This window comes from Pimephales promelas, chromosome 18 (assembly GCF_988280905.1).
Source record: "Pimephales promelas chromosome 18, fPimPro1.hap1.1, whole genome shotgun sequence".
NCBI lineage: Eukaryota > Metazoa > Chordata > Actinopteri > Cypriniformes > Leuciscidae > Pimephales > Pimephales promelas.
Window position 1 is genome coordinate 19,600,627 of NC_142786.1, and position 21,582 is coordinate 19,622,208.

The window sequence follows — 21,582 nt, forward strand, 5'->3', positions numbered from 1 at the left end:
CCTCCAAAACGAACCAATAAGTATGAGATTGTGCACCACACAGACTTTTATCCAATCAAATACTGTGCTCTAATACACCTGCAAATCATGGTTCATGACTGTAACATAAAAAAAAAAGCCTATAGAGTTTAACAGTCTGTTCCGGAAGTAAAATCTCTGTTCATTTTCTCCATTGGGAAATTATTTTTTAGCAATCGTTTATAAACTTTTTAAAGATCAGATTATTTCAGCTTTGTTTTAAAATAATCATGTTTAACAGTGGAATGTGTAGTGAAAAACTACATTACCCATGATGCTTTACAGAAACTTCCACCAATCAGAGTTAAAACAAGCGAAATATGCTAAAAGCTCTCATTAGCTCCGCCCACTGTGAATGATTTAATTGAGTGCTTCCTATGCTTCCAAAATACTTAAATATTTGAATATATATATATATATATATATATATATATATATATATATATATATATATATATATATATATATCACTATACTGTATGTAGGCCTAATCGACATTAGTAAATGAGTAGTTTTATATTTCTTCATAGTTTTTAATTTCGATTATGCTGCTTCATCATGGGATTGTAGTTCTTTCCATCATTGAAGCCATTAGGTACATGGTCTTGTACATTTACATTTTTGGCTGATTTTCAAAACCCTTCAAATCAAATCAAAGTTTGTTATGTTATGATTCTCCTCATAGCTGTTTGGCTTGCTTCATGGCTTATAACGGTTTAATGAAGACTTTATTTGAAATCCCTATGGGAGAAATGAATGGGAAAAAAAACTTCCGGAACCACTGAAAAAGAGGGTGCGCACTCTTGCACTTTATTTTATTATTTTTCATTTTTTTATTATTTTTTATTTATTATTTAAAAAGGGACTGTTCTGATTTATATCACCCACCCAAACCCTGTTTTAAATCACTGATAGATGCAAGCAATTGTTGTTCTTAACCTGTCATTATTTTATTTGTGTTTTATTTAAATTAATTTGCTTTGCTTTATTGTTTGCTTTGTATTTCCTTCCTTTCTGCCTTCCTTAATTCCTTAATTCCTTCCTTTATTCCTTCCTCCCTCCCTCCCTCCCTCCCTCCCTTCCTTTCTTCCTCCCTCCCGCTCTTCCTTCCTTCCTCGCTTCCCCTCCCTCTCTTCCTTCCTTCCTTCCTTCCTTCCTTCCTTCCTTCCTAACTTCCTTCCTTCCTCCATTCCTCCCTCCCTCCTTTCATTCCTCCATTCCTCTCTTTCTCCCTCCCTCCCTCTCTTCCTTCCTGCCTTCCTTACTTCCCCCTCCCTCTCTTCCTTCCTTCCTTCCTTCCTTCCTTCCTTTCTTCCTCCCTTCCTGCCTTCTTGCCTTCCTCCCTCCCTCCCTTTCTTCCTTCCTTCCTTCCTTCCTTCCTTCCTTCCTAACTTCCTTACTTCCTTCCTTTCTCCATTCCTCCATCCCTCTCTTCCTTCCTGTCTTCTTTCCTCCCTCCCTCTCTTCCTTTATTCCTGCTTTCCTTACTTCCTCCCTCTCTCCCTCCCTCCCTTCATTCCCCCCCCTCTCTTCCTTCCTTCCTTCCTTCCTTCCATCCTTCCTCCCTCTCTTCCTTCCTTCCTTCCTTCCTTCCTTCCTCCCTCCCTCTCTTCCTTCCTTCCTTCCATCCTCCCTTCCTCCCTCCCTCTCTTCCTTCCTTCCTTCCATCCTCCCTTCCTCCCTCCCTCTCTTCCTCTCTTTCTTCCTTCCTTCCTTCCCTTCTTCCTCCCTCCCTCCCTCCCTCCCTTCCTCCCTCCCTCTCTTCCTTCCTTCCTTCCTCCCTCCCTCTCTTCCTTCCTTCCTTCCTTCCTTCCTCCCTCTCTCTCTTCCATCCTTCCTTCCTGCCTTCCTTCCTCCCTCCCTCCCTCCCTCTCTTCCTTCCTTCCTTCCCTTCTTTCTTCCTCCCTCCCCCTCCCTCACTTCCTTCCTTCCCCCCCTCTCTTCCTTCCTTCCTTCCTTCCTGCCTTCTTGCCTTCCTCCCTCCCTCCCTCCCTTTCTTCCTTCCTTCCTTCCTTCCTAACTTCCTTACTTCCTTCCTTCCTCCATTCCTCCATCCCTCTCTTCCTTCCTGTCTTCTTTCCTCCCTCCCTCTCTTCCTTTATTCCTGCTTTCCTTACTTCCTCCCTCTCTCCCTCCCTCCCTTCATTCCCCTTACTTCCTTCCTTCCATCCTTCCTCCCTCTCTTCCTTCCTTCCTCCCTCCCTCTCTTCCTTCCTTCCTTCCTTCCTTCCTCCCTTCCTCCCTCCCTCTCTTCCTCTCTTTCTTCCTTCCTTCCCTTCTTCCTCCCTCCCTCTCTTCCTTCCTTCCTTCCTCCCTCTCTCTCTTCCATCCTTCCTTCCTTCCTTCCCTTCTTTCTTCCTCCCTCCCCCTCCCTCACTTCCTTCCTTCCCCCCCTCTCTTCCTTCTTTCTTTCATTATTTTAAGCACAGTGCACACTAATATGAGTTGAACGCTCCTGCTGTCTCTCGATGCATGTTGCCTGTTGCATCCTTAAAGTCACTTATTCGCTGCTACTTTTTCATTCAGTTTCTATGGAAATGTCTGCGTACTGGATTGGCTGTTTCAGATCGCACGGGAGATCTGCAGACGGACCAACAATAGCCTGCAATGAAAATAAAGTAAATGTAATTTAATTAAAAAGGAAGGTTCTTCCAAAGCGTGCAATGCTTTTATCTACTACTGTCGGGAATTCACTCACGGTAATCAGTGCAACTGTAAATTTGTATTACTTCACTCATACTTTCAAGGAAAGAAAACTCTTTTTCAGATGTATGGTGTAGAGAAAAGTCCTGTATCTGAAGAAGAAAAATAAAGCATATAAATGAAATTGACTCAATGTCACAGCTTGGAAGTTATCTCGCTTTAGAGGCAATTATTTCTTTGCCATGTTTTAGCCCAGGGTCAAATCAATGTGACACACAGCCACATGGTTTATGTGAAAGTATGTGTATTCCCTGATTTGGGAGGTGGATATGGGTGATGTGGAGTGACTCAGAGCCCAGTTCCTCCTCTTGACATTTCGCCTTAATGATAATTAATTGCACTGCTTCTATCTAGCATCTCACATATGTGTTTTCCATAGACCCTCCGCGTGCTTGAAACTCTGCTCCACTCACAGACAGTAATGTGATTTATTCCTAATGTTACAAACGAGATTAAACTCCTCTGGAAGATGGATCGGGGTCCTTCGAGTCCTTTCTCGCCGCAAAAGTCTGTGGCGGTGACATCATAAAGGATGGGAGGAATAATAAAGGAGACTGTACAAGGTGGATTGTGGGATAGCTGGGGGAACACTTTTATGACGACTCGCTCTTAGACGTGACCGCACACACATGGTATGCCTGACGGATCCGAGTCGGGGCTAATTGCCATGTGTGCTGTTGAATATACCATTGTTAGGATGGAAAGCAAGGCCTGTTTTGTTTTAAAGTGACGTTTTGTGCTTTTTTTCTGCTTTTGTAGCCCCATAAAGTTGATTATCGGTAAATCCCAGTACATGCAAGTAAAAACACAATTCTTCTATTTGAGTTTGTTAAAGTTTAGCTCTGCCGCTGCTGCACCAGTTGCTCATTTAGAAATGAATTCCTCTTCCAGCCATGACAAAAAGCAATTAGAGCGTATAGTTTCTCTCTCTTTTTTCCCTGTCTATTGCTTCAATTTATGATGCCGGTAAATAAAGGATGCAAAATGAGTCTCATCATTTTAGATCTCGGGGAACTCAATATTTCGGCTGACTGATCAGCGGCGCGCATGTGCCCGTGCAAATGCTTTAGTATTTATATGAGGGAGCATCAGCATGCATGTGTGTGTGTGTAAGGTTTGTTATTTAAGTCTTCACTCAGATCCAGCTGAGACGGATTGAAAGCACGGGCCTGAGTTATGAAGGGCGGTTTGGGTGATGTATTTTTAATAATCGTACTTTCTGGGTGGAGGATCTCTGCGTGACCCAGCGCTCCATGGGGTCTTCCAGCTGTGTGTGTGAATCTCCGCTTCCACGGGATCCTCCTGGGACCGGGATTATATCTAAACTCACAATGAAAGGCTGTAGGACACAAGTCTGGGACTGAAATAAAGCAGATACGGGCTCGCTCACGTAATTGGTGGTTTGTTCAGTATACTCAGAAATGGTTCACTTGGACATGAACATGCTGTCATTATTTACCCATATTGTTCCAAAACAGTATGAGTTTCTTTCCTCCTCGGAAAACAAACATTTATAAAATTGTACAGGCCACTGTTTTTCATACAGTTGAATGGGGAATGAAGATTTCAAACTTAAACAAATAATGCAAAAAGTGTGATTTTTCATATATATATTAGAGGAAATAGTGCAATGTTTTTAATGAACTTTTTATTTCAGCTTTATTTAAAGGAATAGTTTAAAAAAAAAAAAAAAACGTTTGCTGATAATTTCCTCACCCCCGTGTCATCCAAGATGTCCACGTCTTTCTTTCTTCAGTCGAAAAGAAATGAAGGTTTTTGATGAAAACATTCCAGGATTTTTCTCCATATAATGGACTTCAATGGGAACCAAAACAGTTCAAGGTCCAAATGAGAGTTTCAGTGCAGCTTCAAAGGGCTTTAAACAACCCCAGACGATGAATAGGGGTGAATCTTATCTAGGACCCTTTGAGTCATGACTCAAAAAACTCAAAAAAGATTTGTTCATTTTGATGGACGAGTTTGAACAGGAGAGTCACGATCAACACAGAACAGAGCAAGGCGAGCATTTGTGCTTATAAAACTTAAACTTTTTTATTTATTTTTGAAATGACCGATCGTTTCGCTTGATAAGACACTTATTCATCGTCTGGTGTTGTTTAAAGCCCGTTGAAGCTGCACTGAAACTCTCATTTGCACCTTGAACCGTTTGGACCCCATTGAAGTCCATTATATGGAGAAAAATCCTGGAATGTTTTCTTCAAAAACCTTCATTTCTTTTCAACTGAAGAAAGAAAGCATTGGACATCTTGGATGACATGGGGATGAGTAGATTATCAGCCAAAAAAAATAAAATAAAAAATAAGTGAACTACTCCTTTAATGACTGACTACAGTATATTATCTAGGTTTTATGAAATAGTCTTTATAACTTAAGTTGAGAGTTTAATAGGTTTACATCAATATCAGTTCAAACTGTGAATTCAGTTCCATGAATCATTTTAATTTATTGATGTCATCATGCGGTGTGATGTATTTAATGTATTAAAATGTTTTTAAAAGTGAAACTATTTGTAGTTGGTGTATTTAAGCTAAAATGAATAAATATTATACTTATTTTAATGAAAAGTTATTTGGAAAAAAAAAACATGCCTTGACTATTTTAGCTAGACTTTTATACATTTTTTGAAAACTATTTCAAAGTAAATGCATAAATGTCACAGCCTGCCCTATTTAACATTACATTAATCACTCATAGTTAAAGGAAGGTTTTATCATCTTCCCAGTGTGTGTGTTTTAAGCACACTCATTAAGCAATAATCTCTAACTATGCAACATCTTGACATACACTCTAAACCAATGCAACTGTAATGAACGCACAAAAAATATTAGATTTCCACCCACCACCTGGACGCTGTCTCAGTCAAACCCCACCTCTAAAAGTGTCATCGGCGCTGACCAGACGCCCACATTACTGAGGAAATCCCCTGTATTTGTTGTTGTTTTTGAAATGGGATCTCCTAAATGGGTTTGACAATGAAGATGACATATGCACTGTGTGTACGTGGCCGGCCCTTTTGATACTAGAGATGGGCCAAGAGGAAGCTGGTCAGTGCTGAGTTCTTCACAGACGCTTGTGGATATTTTATGCATTTTAAGCACAACATCAGTTTACTGTTCAGCATCTGCTTTTCATCTTCAGTTCATTTTAGATCATTTTGATGTTGTGAAACATCCAGTGGATACCAATTGGATGATGCTGGAATTTTAATAAATTGGTTTAAAATTGGTATAGTCATTGATTTGACAGTTGTATACATATGAAGAGTTCAGATGCAAAAGCATCTAAATGCCATTTGAAATTTTCTTCTTTAATGATGATTTTTATCAAGCTTGTATATTTAAGTTCAGTAATTTCACTTAAATGGCAATGATAATTACCTATTAATATACAAGAAATATACAAGTTTGATAAAAATCATCATTAAAGAAGAAAATTTCAAATGGCATTTAGAGGCTTTTGCATCTGAACTCTTCATATATTATATAGTTAACACTTTAGTTTAGGATCAAATTGCATATTATCATGCATATTACTAGGATTTTGGCTGTTTATTAGTACTTATAAAGCACATATTAATGCCTTATTCTGCATGACCCAATACCTAAACTTAACAACTACTTACTAACTATTAATAAGCAGTTATTAGGAGTTTATTGAGGCAAAAGTCATAGTAAGTTAATAGTGGGAATTGGACCCTAATCTAAAGTTTTTCCATAATTTATAACTTTCTTTATAATATATATGTATATGTTTTAATTTCTGAATTTAATTTGGATTTTTATGGGTCTATATGAAAAAGTAGTTTGGCATGATCTGTTAGTATTGTAACAAAACTGATTATTAATATTTGAAAAAAAGTTTACCAAATCAGAGTTTTGTTTTGCAAACAACATTACTTGGACTGACACTTTTGTTTGTCATTGACTCGTGTAGTAAATACATTTTTTGACCATCATTCGTGCTTTTTTTCATTTGCAGTTTATCTTGGATCATACTGATGTCATAATAATTACCCAAATATTAACTCAGAAAATGCGGGTAGCAGTTACGCCTGGCTCTGTGTGTGATTTGACATGTTTTAAAAACGTATTTATAATTTTATTTAGAGCTTTTCACACACAATACATGCAATTGACTCATTGTGTTCTTCAGCATGCAGCATTTGCATCAGCCGGTGGCCCGGCGTGTTAAATCTGTTAATTGAACGATCCTGAAGCGTTGTTCCTGTCATTGAGCGCTTTTCTCCACATGAATGTTGGGTCGCTGCTTTGTCACTCTTGTTTGTGTGTACAATACTTTTTTGTGTGTGTATGTGTGTGATTTAAAGCACACAAAGCTTTTCCATCACCATGTCAAAATGACAGTGATGAAGTGCCTGTCGACAGGTAGTTTTCTCTGATTAAAAAACAACTGTCAAAACATAATATAGTAGCTTTTAATCATGTGGCTGATGACATCAATTGGCAGCATTGTGTTCATTCTCTTCTCCAACACCCCCTTATTCACTAAGTAACACACACTCTCGTACACTGTCTGATTGTAAGATAGTCGTAGTAATAATCACTTATATTTGAGCTTCGACACCTGCCATTAGTCAACATTAGCTGAAGAGTCTCTGATCACTCAAGGGACAGTCCTGTATTCAGACAAGTGCCGCGGTCCACACTTTAAAAAATGCTGGGTTGTTTCAACCCTACTTTGGGTCAAATATGGACAAACCCCAGTGCTGGGTTATTTATTATTTTTTTCTATAAAATATTTGACCTATGATTTCTCCATATTTGACCTAAAATTGGGTTAAAACAACCCAGCATTTTTTAGAGCGTAACCTTTCACCCCCTTCACTCTAAAAAATGCTGGGTTGTTTTAACCCAACTTTGGGTCAAATGTGGACAAACCTAGGTGTTGGGTTATTATTATTTTTTTTTTATAAAATGTTTGACCTAAAATTGGGTTAAAACAACCCAGCAATTTTTAGAGGGTAACCTTTAACCCCCCTTCACTCTAAAAAATGCTGAGTTGTATTAACTCAATTTTGGGTCAAATATGGACAAACCCAAACGCTGGATTTAGAAAAAATGTAACCCAATGGCTGGGTTTGTCCATATTTGACCCAAATTTTGGATAAAACAACCCAATATTTTTTTTTTTATAGTGTAACCTTTCACCCCCCTTCACTCTAAAAAATGCTGGGTTGTTTTAACTCAATTTTGGGTCAAATATGGACAAACCGAAACGTTGGATTAAAAATGCAATTAAAAATTGTAACCCAATGGCTGGGTTTGTCCATATTTGACCCAAATTTTGGTTAAAACAACTGAATATTTTTTTTATAGTGTAACCTTTCACCCCCCTTCACTCTAAAAAAAAATGCTGGGTTGTTTTAACTCAATTTTGGGTCAAATATGGACAAACCCAAACGTTGGATTAAAAATAGAATTAAAAATTGTAACCCAACGGCTGGGTTTGTCCATATTTGACCCAAAATTGGGTTAAACCAACCCAGCATTTTTTAGAGTGTTGCTTTTTTTAATTAAGATTGTTCTGTCCTTTTAATAAAACATATTCTACTTGATTAAGTAAGTTCTTGAGTAGGCACAATAACAGAAGAGGAGTTTAATTTGGTAAGGAAAGGAGGAGTTGCGGCTGGATAATAGTGAAGTAGAGATTTGAATCGACTGGTACAGGAACGCAGCAAACGCCTGGATCTATAAAGCAGATTATTCGGTGTCTGATGGCGGCCTGGAATGTCTCACTGCTTTCCCTGCAAGTTTTAATGTAATTATGCACCATCAGGTATTAAAAACTTTTCTCGTCCTCCTTTTTTCCCATTCTGTGTTGGTTAAGATGCGTCGTAGTATTGGATCCTGATACCTTTATTCTCAGAAAGGAAAATGAGAAAGTGAGTCTAGTTCTGTAAATCAATGGCTCTCTCAAATAGTAGCTTAATATGTTATACAAATTTAAAATAAAGTTAACTTAATCCACAGTTTATTAAACAGAAGCAGGGATCACATCGCTTAGATTTAAACTGATTTGACTGATTTATTGAAAATCCCCTTAAAATAAGATTTTGCTCACAAATGCTCAGTTATGATAATAATGGCTTGTGGGTCGCAGCATAACTAAAAACATGTATATTCACGAGGCTTGGGAATCAAGGTTTTATGATTGTGGTTCTCATTTGCCTTAATGATTCTGGTTCTGTCAATACATATTTTAGCACTTGTACAGAAAACAGAAAAAAGCTAACGTCAATCCAAACAAAAACACTTGTCGCGAGTACTTCTTTAAAATATTTTTTCTAGTCTTGTTAGAGATTCTTAGGCAAAAATGAAATCCAATAATTGCTCCAAATCACATAATAAATAATGTAAAATATGGAAATGTATCTCATTTATGCAGTGATTACAATAATGTAATATACTGTATATACTATATATATACGTATATATATATATATACACTAAAAAATGCTGGGTTGTTTCAACTCAACTTTTGGTCAAATATGGACAAATTCAAATATTGGGTTAAAAATGTACAGTTTAAAGTTGGGTTAAAATTTTAAATGTTATTTTTAACCCAAAATGTATAATATACAGTATATACATTTTGTGTGTATATATAAAGTGCGTGTAGTTTATATTATATGTATATATTATACATTTTGGGTTGAAAGTTGGGTTAAAATTTTAAATGTCATTTTTAACCCAAAATGTATATATATATATATATATATATATATATATATATATATATATATATACATTTTGGGTTAAAAATGACATTTAAATTTTTAACCCAACTTTCAACTGTACATTTTTAACCCAACATGATAAAAAAAAAAAAAATGAAAAAAAAAAAATAATTACATTATTTATATATATATATATATATATATATATATATATATATCTATATATACTGTATATATATATATATATATATATATATATATATATATAATGTATTTATTTTTTAATTTGTTTGTGTGGTGGTCTGCTCAAATGCTAAAAACATACTAAAATCAAACTATTCAGATTTATTTATTCCATGTATGCTTTTGACTTTTACTGGCCTTTAATATATATATATATATATATATATTTCTAGGTTTTCCATGATGTTGGGACCGGTTTGCAAGGCATACAGACTAGTGTACAAAACGAACAAATGAGTAATCTTGCTGTGTGGAGCGGTAATTACTAATTAGTAGTAATTACAATTTAGTTTATTTGTCATCCTCATCAACACGTGTCAGATCATGCTTGTAGTGGTATGTCTTTGATTGCGTTTCTTGATATGATACAATAACGATTTGGATGTTTCATGACAGTTTAAGAATGCTTTCAATCAGCCATTAGTTACATCTGTGCTACCATCAGTCTTGCTCGCGATATTTGAATAAATATCTTCTTCAAATGCGATCTCTTTTCAGCGGTAGTAATATGACACAGACAGGTGTGTCGTTTTGAGCGGGTAGCACAGAGGCTGTAGTGTGTTTAGATGCTGTGAAGCCCGAAAATCACAGAGAAGGAGATGCTGTGAGTGATTTGACAGGGTGTGGTTATATTTGTGATTAGATTTTCTCAAGACTTTTATTAACTTAGCTGTTGTTAAGGTGTGGCCCCTCTGTAAAGCATGAATTGCTTTATTTAATATCCATTTGCATCACCGGCTAAATGAGGAAATTGCTCTCGACGGTCTGTCGAAATAAGACAGGCCCCTGTTTTGTTAAGTCATGAGAAACTGTAATTGCCCTAAATTGAAAGTGGCCAACACGCACACCATCTCGCAAATGCAAAATTATGTTGCCTTATGCTAAACCTTTCACAGAAATCCACTTTTGTGCAGTTTGTGCCAAAGGAAAGTCTAGTTAATAGTGCAATTTGCCTGCTATGAACAAACACGCATGACCTCATTGAGTTCTGATGGAAATTTTTTGCCATGAATCACTTTATAAATTCCTCTTTTTTCTCTCTCTCCCTATCATCTTTGATTTTGGTAACTGATTAAAATGTGTGTCCCTAAGCCACATCAGTGACATAAGTGCACAGATTTTATTCATTAAAATATCATCAGCAAAGGCCGGCACCGACATAGTCACTGATATATTAGAGCCTCATTTGCTGTTTATGGATTGTGCTGGAAGAGGAGAACCATTTCTAGGACATTTTGTCTCCGATTTTTGAAAATCAAAGAACAATCAAAAAGCTTTTACAGAGAGCAGAATTGGTGCATTGGCTCCAAAGTTGTATTTAGCACGCAAGCAAAAAGAACCACACATTGAGTGTGTTACTTGAGTAACGCTGTGTCCTAACCAGACGTGACGCCGCGACATCTTTTCCATGTTAATCAGAGTTTTTGTCCTAACCAGCCACGATGGCGACACGTAATGATTCGTTTTAGAAATGGTTTCTGTTTCTCCGACGCCGAGGCTGGAACGACAAAGTATGACGATGATAATCTCAGGTGCTGATTATGAGCTTTATTTAATGTTAAAAGAATTGAATGTGAGTTTGAGTACCTTTTATAGCTGTATTGAAAGCGACAGAGGATAATTCACAAGGAAACAAGGACTTTCGGAGTATTGCATGAGTAGTTTTGCTGTTACAGGGCTTGAATTTCAGAGTGGGATTGCACTTATTGAGCATACAGATTTTGTGCGTGCATAAAGCCTCCTTGTACTAAATTGGTATATTGTGCTTAAACAGTCAAATACACAAAATAATGACTAAAAGCTGGTCTTAAAGGAGTAGTTCAGTTTTAAAAAAAACTTTTGCTGATAATTTACTCACCCCCATGTCATAGATGTCAAGATATTCATGTCATTCTTTCTTCAGTCAAAAAGAAATTAAGGTTTTTAATTCAAACTTTCCAGGATTTTTCTCCATATAATGGACTTTACTGGGAACCAAACGGTTTAAGGTCCAAAAGACAGTTTCAGTGCAAACTGTTCAAAGGTCTGTAAACGATTTCAGACGATGGATACGATTTCAGTTCGTGACTCTCCTGTTTGAACTCGTTTATCAATGAACAAATCTTTTTTTGTGTCATTTGATTCATTGAACGAATGAAATGAACAAGTTGATTCGGAAAAAGGTTTGTTCATTTTGATGAACGAGTTCAAATTGGGGAGTCACGAACGTGCATCACAGAACAGAGCAAGGCGACCATTTGAGCTTATAAAACTTAAACTTTTTTTTTTTTTTTTTTTTTTTAAATGAGCAATCATTTCAGTTGATAAGACCCTTATTCATTGTCTGGAATCATTTAAAGCCCTTTGAACAGTTTTCACTGAAACTGTCTTGGACGTTGAACCGTTTGGTTCCCATTGAAGACCATTATATGGAGAAAAATCCTTTTAAATCACAAATCTTAATTTCTTTTCGACTGAAGAAAGATATGGACATCTTGGATGACATGGGGGTGAGTAAATTATCAGCAAATATTTTTTTTAAAAAGTGAACTACTCCTTTAAGTGAATGTTAACGCATGCGTAACAGTACAATAGATCCATGCTTCAGGTCTTAAAGTGACAGGAGCCTATATGATATGTATGGCAGTTTTTCCCCATGGTATCGATGTTAAAGTTGTGGCCATTGAAAAACAGACTCGTTAGTACCTTTGGAAAACCACTAGCCACAAAAGTTAACGTCAAGCCCTGGTAATATTTATGCATTTTTTTATGTACAGATAGACTCACGCCCAGTTCCCTTCTGACTGTGATTGCTTTCGTCTTGTGGTCGTAGTTGTAGCCTGGTGTGGACAGACAAATATCTTGTTGCGCGAATCGTATCACATTGCGTCTAGTTATTAACGTTGGTCTTCTCTTTCGCTGGTTTCCAGATATGGTGCGGAAAAAGAATCCCCCTTTGAGAAGCTTCGGCAGTGAAGAAGAGGAAGGCGAGACGGTGGCGGCCGAGGCCACGGGCCCAGAGAGCGGGAACACGGGGAGCCAGGCCTCAGAGCCCGAAGAGCAGGAGGAGCCGTCCTCTCCTGGCCCCATCAAACCAGACAGACCTGACTTGCATTACTCCAGCCACAACCTGGCAACGTCCTACTCCAGCCGCGAGGGCACTGATAGCGAACCGCTGGACTCCGCCAACTCTCCAACAACCTCTGACCCGGGTGAGAGAGTGGACGGCGAGGACGAGCGTATCGATCTGAGGCCAAACACGTGGTCGGGCGGCGTCATCGTCAGTAACGGAGAGGACACACACAGCCCACTCGTTTCCCTGGGCTCCGCCAGCCCTCGTGGTGCTGCAGTCGAAGTTAAAGTCCCTCCTGTCACTCTTCATCCACTGAGGCCGATCGGGGGACCGGAAGACGCCCCTAGTCCTCTGGGAGCGGAGACAGGAGCACCTCCACCCACCTCGCCCAAACTACAAGACTTTAAGTGCAACATTTGTGGGTACGGCTACTACGGCAATGACCCCACGGACCTGATCAAGCACTTTCGTAAGTACCATTTGGGCCTGCACAACCGGACGCGGCAAGACGCAGAGCTGGACAATAAGATTTTGGCACTACACAACATGGTGCAGTTTACAGCCCAGTCACAGGCCAAAGACTCAGCGCGCCTCCTCGGCCAATCGGCTCAGTGCGGATCCGTGGCAGAAGCAGGGTCGCCCAGGTCCTCCGTACTCAACGGCACCTACGACGTGCAGGTAATCTCTAAGGGATGAAATGACACTATTTAATTCAGCACTTTAAAGGAGTAGTTCACTTTAAAAAAAACAAAACAAAACTTGCTGATAATTTACTCACCCCCATGTCATCCAAGATGTCCATGTCTTTCTTTTTTCAGTCGAAAAGAAATTAAGGTTTTTGATGAAAACATTCCAGGATTTTTCTCCATATAATGGACTTCAATGGGGTCCAAACGGTTCAAGGTCCAAATGAGAGTTTCAGTGCAGCTTCAAAGGGCTTTAAACGACACCAGGACATGAATAAGGGTTTTATCAAGTGAAACGAACGGTCATTAAATTTTTTTTGAAAAAAGTTTAAGTTTTATAAGCACAAATGCTCGCCTTGCTCTGTTCTGTGATGATCATGACTCTCCTGTTCGAACTCGTTCATCAAATCTTTTTTCAAGTCATGACTCGAAGGGTCCTAGATAAGACCCTTATTCATCATCCTTTAATTACTTTTCGACTGATGAAAGAAAGACGTGGACATCTTGGATGACATGGGGGTGAGGAAATTATCAGCAAAAGTTTTGTTAAAAGTGAACTACTCCTTTAACAATACTAAAGGTAGAGCATATGTGTAAGTATATTTATGCATTTTGGAGTTTTGCGTCATTCCTGTCATCGCCTGTATTGAAATCAAATCAAGTCTCCCGTCTGCCCCTGCTTATTCTATTCAATTCAATTCACAATTCAAAGCAACTTTACAGAAAACAGTCCACACATTAATATACTATTTAAAGTGATCTGTTATCAGAGATAACTAAGTTATGCATTTCAGAAATGTACATAAACAATTTAACAGTTAGCTAAATATGTAATAATTAAAGACAGAAACAATGAGCTTATTGAAGTAATGAATACTTGTTTGTTAACGAATGATTATGCGTGTTGATTCAGAGTTTGCGTATATGTAGAGCCATTTCAGTGTCGTACGACAGATGCCTATGTAGAAAGCAAGGCACTTCCTTATGTTCTGGAGCACAGCCCCATGGGTCATTAAGGCTTAAAAATGATGCATGCACATGCAACAGTGAAACGTACACAGTGCAACAGAATAAAACCACTAGATGCATGGTAACCGTATATGATGCATGCAAAGTCATGCACACGCAGAAACTCACACACTGATAAACATGGGCTGAATTAATTCAGTCTGCATGTGTCTTACAATAATGAATAAGCAATCGAGCAGCTCCATTGAAATTGAAATACAAGCGTCATTTGTCATATCACCTTGGTGATTTAGGATTTATAAAAACAAACAAACAAAAAATGTGAAGGAGATTAGTGTGGATCATGCTGGCACACTGCATTTGGCTTTGTTCTGTGACTTTTGGTTGATTTATCGTGGCACCAGTCTCACTGTATCATGTTTAAATGGAGCATTATGAACAGTTGCCTGCTTTGCACATGTGCATGCACTCAATCAAGCAAGCACACAGCGCAGCTTAGAGTACCTGAGGTTTTTTCTCTTCTAATAACACCGGCCACCATCTTTTCCAATTCAACATCAGCCTGTCTACAAATTGTCGTAATACCGTGTAAATTCTTAGGGAAAAAGTTTGAATAATGAGTCTATTCAGAATTCGTTCCTAGTGGAATTTTCCATGCAGTAATATCGACGACTGCGATTTCTCATTTTCCCAATGAAAAAAAAGGGGGGGGAAAGAGCGTAGGGAAGCTGGTGTGGGGAGCCAGTGAAAACACAGCAGTCGATTTATTTTAAACGACGGGTAATGAACAGATGTCATAGTCATTTATCTGCCCAACTTTCAGCACGGTTTCACTCTTCACTTCAACAATGTCATGTTTACAATTTAAGCGGCATATTTAAGTCCAGTTTCTGCGGAAAGAGCCAAGTTTTGGATGCGTTTAGCTTAAGTCGGGTGGATGCTGGGTGGATTTTTCCCAGTTTACCAACTAGATGTAATGATGTTAATTATTGCTAACTCATTGATGAATGAAATAGTTTACACTCTAAATAATGCTGGGTTGTTTTAACCCAAAATTTGGGTCAAATATGGACAAAGCCAAATGTTGGGTTATAAATGTAATTTAAAACTTTCAACTGTACATTTTTTTTTTTAATTACATTTTTAACCCAACATTTGGGTTTGTCCATATTTGACCCAAATTTGAGTTGAAACAACCCAGCATTTTTTTGGAGTGGAGTAATAATAATATTCAAAATATACTCTTTATATTTTATTTTATTACACACACATATTTAATGTTTATATTTAATTTTTATTGATTTAATATTGTAAAATAACTCCATTTCAATTAAGTCGCAAAACTAAAGTGTGTATAAATATGCATTTTGGACAAAAATATGAATTTTTTGAACAATTAAAGGAGCATATCACCCATTGCCACACTAATCTTTATTGAAAGTGGATCATATATGTAGTCGAAATGTAAAAGAAGTTTTTAATTTGGTGCCCTCTTGACCGAGAAAAGACATAAAATAACCAAAGGGCGCCTATATGAAAAGACTACATGTCCCACAATGCACAGCTCCGCTAATAATTCTATTTACTTTGTGTATCACATTTCTTTTATTGTTATGCAGGATATTTTATAGGTCCCCCCCCCCCCCCCCATAATGTAAAAAATATCATTTGAGAAAATATTCCATTGTCTGTGTCACAAATGCAGTCTGCTTACGTTTACTTTTACTCATTTTAGCAGACAAAGTTTTAAATTCAGTCGCTCAGACAGGTGATACAGAGCAACCAGCTGAGACTTTAAGTTAGTCCACTTTGTATCTGTAATATGCATGTGTAGAATTACAGTCAAGCACACATTACACTTTGCAGTGGGTGTTTATTTAATCATTGCTTGAACATACAGCTCAGGGGCTGCTCAGGGGAAAGGGTCTGTCTGCGCTGTGACATTCCTTGAGTGTTTTGTCTGGAGCATGACGTTGAATTCCCCACAGTGCGTATAAAGCTCAAGACCTCCCACTCATACTCTCTTCTGACTGTGACTGCCAGCTATATATTCCATATGCATGCCTATTGGCTGGAATTTTATTGCATCTTCTTAAGCCGTTGATCTGCATGTCTTTTTTTACAAAAATATGCATGCAATTATACTGATTTAAAGGAGTAGTTTACTTAAAAAAAAAAAAAAAAGAAATTGGCTGATATTTTACTCACCCCCATGTCATCCAAGATGTCCATGTCTATCTTTCTTCAGTCGAAAAGAAGTTAAGATTTTTGATGAAAAAGGATTTTTCTCCATATAATGGACTTCAATGGGAACCAAACGGTTCAAGGTCCAAAAGACAGTTTCATTGCAAACTGCAAACTGTTTAAAGGGCTTTAAACGATTCCAGATGATGAATAAGGGTCTTATCAAGCGAAACTATCACTCATTTAAAAAAAGAATAGCTCAATAAGCTCAAATGGTCACCTTGCTCTGTTCTGTGATGCGTGTTCATGATGCGCATCACGAATGAACAAATAACACATGAAGAAATCTTTTTTCGTGTCATTTGGTTCATTCAACGAACGAAATGAACAAATTGACTCTGAAAAGATTTGTTCATTTTGATGAACGAGTTGAGACGACCATTTGGTGTGGTCTTTTTTATTATTCTTTTTTTTAATGATAGATCGTTTCGCTTGATAAGACCCTTATTCATCGCCTGGAATCATTTAAAGCCCTTTGAACAGTTTGCACTGAAACTATCTTTTGGACCTTGAACCATTTGGACCCCATTGAAGTCCATTATATGGAGAAAAATAATGGAATGTTTTCATCAAAAACCTTAATTTCTTTTCTACTGAAGAAAGAAAGACATGGGCATCTTGGATGACATTGGGGTGAGTAAATTATCAGCAAAATCTTTTTTTAAAAGTGAACTACTCCTTTAAGAGATTTAATTTGGTAAAGTATCAGAGCTAAAGTCACACCTGGATATTATTAATCAGAAAAGATCAATTTCGTCTCTGCATGCATGGGTGCTTTACTCTTCCACTCGTCTACAGGTTTCACATGTTCCCCATCTGCTCGCTGGAGGATTTTCGAATTCTCAGCTCTGAGAAGTAATAAGAACATAAAATGTGATTTGCCTTTGTGTGGTGATAACCGCTGCCTCGGTTATTGAAAGTCTGTTGTGTGTCTTATTATATCAGACTTCTATTTCTCTGTAATCCTCTGTAACTCACGGATGATTGTTCATTCCCTTTATCTCATTTTCCTTCTTTGTCACCCCAGGTAACGTTAGCCGGCACCTTTATCGGAATTGGGAGGAAGACGCAAGATTGTCAGGGCAACACCAAGTACTTCCGCTGTAAGTTCTGCAACTTCACCTACATGGGAAGCTCCTCTGTGGACCTCGAGCAGCATTTCCTCGCGACGCACCCCAACAAGATGAAGAGTCCACCCCTGTTCAACCCCAACCTCGACGACAAGTCCTCGACCGAGCGGAAGGGGAACTGCCTACCGCGGATTGGGACGGATGAGCAAGGAAAGTGGGCCGATCGAGTGGCGGTACGGGCCGAAGACGACTCCGTTGCTGGATACTCTGTACCAATCCGTGCATCAGACTCTCCTAGCCTCACTGAAGGTGACGCTCCCACGGCGTATTACTGGTGCAAGTATTGCAGCTTTAGTTGCGAATCCGCCAGCACCTCCAGGCTTCTAGAGCACTATGAGAAAAGACACGGTCAGGCGGCCGTCAGGGAGGGAAGTCCGGTGGAGAGAGACAGAAAGACACGTGACGGAAACTCACATTTACGGAAAAAAGAGAAGACTGGAGCGACGGGCGAACCGGAAACTGTAGTAACCAGTTATAATTGCCAGTTCTGCGACTTCCGTTACTCAATGACACACGGACCGGAGGTCATCGTCGTCGCTCCGCTTTTGCATCACTACCAGCGGGTTCACAGCATTCACAAGTGCACCATTAAACATTGCCCGTTCTGCCCGCGTGGGCTCTGCACCCCCGAGAAGCACCTGGGCGAGATCTCGTACCCCTTCGCTTGCCGAAAGAGCTCCTGCTCACACTGTGCTCTTCTTCTTCTGCAACTGACATCTGGAGGAACGACCCCGTCCCCGTCCCCGCCAGCTCCCAGGGGGTCCGTCACACACCTGTGTGACCAGTGCCCTTTCACCTCCACTGATATCGACTTGCTTCTCTTGCACTATGACAGCGCACACACCTCTCACACCTTACTAGAAGTCAAGCCAGAGGAGGAGGGATCGGGGGATCCAGCGGGACCAGGGCGGGATCATCCCGGAGAATACGCCTGCACTAAGTGCCATTTCTTCACTGAAGTGGAGGAGGAGATCTTTCGTCACTACAGGTAACGTTGCAGAACAGATCCATCTTTATATATATATGTATATACACTACCAGTCAAAAGTTTTGGATCGGTATATATTTGTGATGTTTTTAGAAAGAAGTCTCTTTTGCTCACCAAGACTGCATTTATTTGATAAAAAAAAAAAAAAAAAAAAAAAAAAAACAGTAATATTGTAAAATATTATTCGAATTTTAAACAGCTGGTCTCTATGTGAATATATAGAGTCCGAGCTGGGGACAAAGCTGAATTTTCAGCATCTTTACTCTTCAGTGTCACATGATCCTTCAGAAATCACTCTAACATGATGATTTGATTCTCAAGAAACATTTCTGATTATTATCAGTGTTGAAAACATTTTTATTTTAGGCTTCTTTAATAAATAGACAGTTCAAAAGAACAGCTTTAATCATGAAATAGAAAGCTTTTGTAACATAAAAAATAGCATTTAAATGTTTGGGGCCAGTAAGAAGTTTTATATTATTTTTGGGGGAAATAAATAAACTAAATCAATACTTTAATTCATCAAGGAAAATAGTTACAGTAAAGACATTTATAACGTAACAGATTGTATTTGTGCTACAAACATGGAGTGACCCGAACCGTATGGAGTGGTCTTGAGGGCGGGCTCATAGGATTGGATCTGTAAGTTACCATCTAGTAACTGCATTTCAATTTATTTGCGACCACCCATAACACTGGGTCACATTTTGATTAGTGAATTTTCAATGGCAAAATCCAGCCATTTCAATAGGAGTCCACACGAGCAGGGAACACTTTATTTTACAGTGTCCTTGTTACAGGTTATGTAGTTACTAACTGCAACTTATGGATAATTACATGCAATTAACCCTAAACCAACTCCAATCCTGAACCTAACCCTATAGTAAGAACATGTAGTTTATTATTACTCAGTGCTGAAAGGAGTAGTTCACTTAAAAAAAACAAAACAAAAAAAAAACTTTTAATGATAATTTACTCACCCCCATGTCATCCAAGATATCCATGTCTACCTTTCTTCAGTCGAAAGATTAAGATTTCTGATGAAAACATTCCAGGATTTTCTCCATATAATGCATTTTACTGGCAGGAAACGGTTCAAGGTCCAAAAGACAGTTTCACTGTTCAAAGGGATTTAAATAATTCCAGACGATGAATAAGGGTCAAGTGAAACGATCACTCATTTAAAAAAACAAAAAAACAAACAAAAAAAAAAACAACAACAACAAAGTTTTAAGTTTTATAAGCTCAAATGCTCGGTTCTGTGTGACTCTCCTGTTCGAACTTGTTCGTCAAAGTGAACAAATCTTTTCCCGAGTAAATTCGTTCATTTAGTTCGTTGAATGAACCAAATGACACGAAAAAAGATTTGTTCGTTTTGATGAACGAGTTCGAACAGGAGAGTCACAAACTCGAATCACAAACAGAGCAAAGCGACCATTTGAGCTAATAAAACTTAAACTTTGTAATTTTTTTTTAAATGAGTGATCGTTTTGCTTTATAAGACCCTTATTCATCGTCTGCAATCAACGAATGTGTTTAAAGCCCTTTGAACAGTTTGCACTGAAACTCTTTTCGACCTTGAAACGTTTGGACCCCATTAAAGTCCATTATATGGAGAAAATCCTGCATGTTTTCATCAAAAACCTTAATTTCTTTTCGACTGAAGAAAGAAAGACGTGGATATCTTGGATGACATGGGGGTGAGTAAATTATCAGCAAAAGTTTTTTTTTTTTTTTTTTTTAAAGTGAACTACTCCTTTAAATGTATAACACGAACAGCTTAAAATAAAGTGTAACTGAAATTTCACATTAAGGCAAAAATTTTTTCGCAACATGTTCATCCTAGTTTACCAACATACAGCTTATTTTGAAATTGACTTTTGTGCTTATTCACAATAGACAACGGGCCTTTTTTGACCTCAAGATTTTTCTAATATGACTTAAGATAGAGCCGTTGAGTTTTGTGCTCGCATTAAAATTATCTCCACAAACTTATTTAGCATTAGAATGCATCACATTACCTCAGTTTGTTAATTATATTCAAAATATTATTGGATCTACTTATTTCATGTTTTGATATGTTTTAATTCATTATTTTTAATTATGCAATTATTAATAAATAATTAGATTATTTAATTATAATATATAATAAATTACATTGCATATTATTGTATACTTTATATATAAATACATTTATTATTATTATTTTTTTAATGATAATAAAAGTCTTATTGTAGCACAATAGCATTGGACAGTGAAAGCAGCTGTTGATGAAATCCAGCGAGCTTGTGTTACACATTTGTTTCTGTGTTGGAGGTTTTGCTTTCGTACTGATAGATAACAGGTTTTCTTTTTTTCTCGAGCAGCTGAATAAACTGAAAATGCTAAATGTCAGGAATAACTTATCTGCAGCGGCCCCTCATTGGTTCTGATTTAGCTTGTCTATAGGCCAGGTGTGCATGTAAATGTGAGTGCTTGTTTTCATGTGTGTGTGCGCGTGCATATGTCCGTTAAGCGTGCACATGTGGGAATCTATTATACCTTTCCATTTTCTTTCTTTCCCCATCTGTGTGGTACGTACGGCCGGCGCGGATGAGTGTGGCTCTGCTTTACCTTCACATAAGATCTCAATTATTCTCCATTTTCTGCCAGAGTTTACAGGCATGTCTACATGTGGCGGTTTGAATTTTCTGATAAAAATGAGTTTACTGCACCGCTGAAATCCATATGTCCGCTTGAGTTTGGCACAGTAGAAAGAGAACAGAAAGGCACTTTGCTAAATCTAATATAAATGTTGTGTAAATACACCAAACCACCTCAATGCCTCATGT

At 38.0% G+C, this 21,582-nt stretch overlaps 1 protein-coding gene across 5 annotated transcripts in view; it reads left to right on the forward strand.

Moving 5' to 3' along the window:
• Nucleotides 1-21,582, forward strand: part of trps1 (trichorhinophalangeal syndrome I) — a 155,688-nt gene that overhangs the window by 32,242 nt on the left and 101,864 nt on the right. For all 5 annotated transcript variants that reach the window (XM_039680638.2, XM_039680633.2, XM_039680636.2 and 2 more), the window contains 2 exons: nt 12,592-13,412; nt 17,661-18,751. In XM_039680638.2, the coding sequence (XP_039536572.2) occupies nt 12,594-13,412; nt 17,661-18,751 (1,910 nt within the window). In that variant the 5' untranslated portion in view covers nt 12,592-12,593. The remainder of the gene's footprint in view (nt 1-12,591; nt 13,413-17,660; nt 18,752-21,582) is intronic.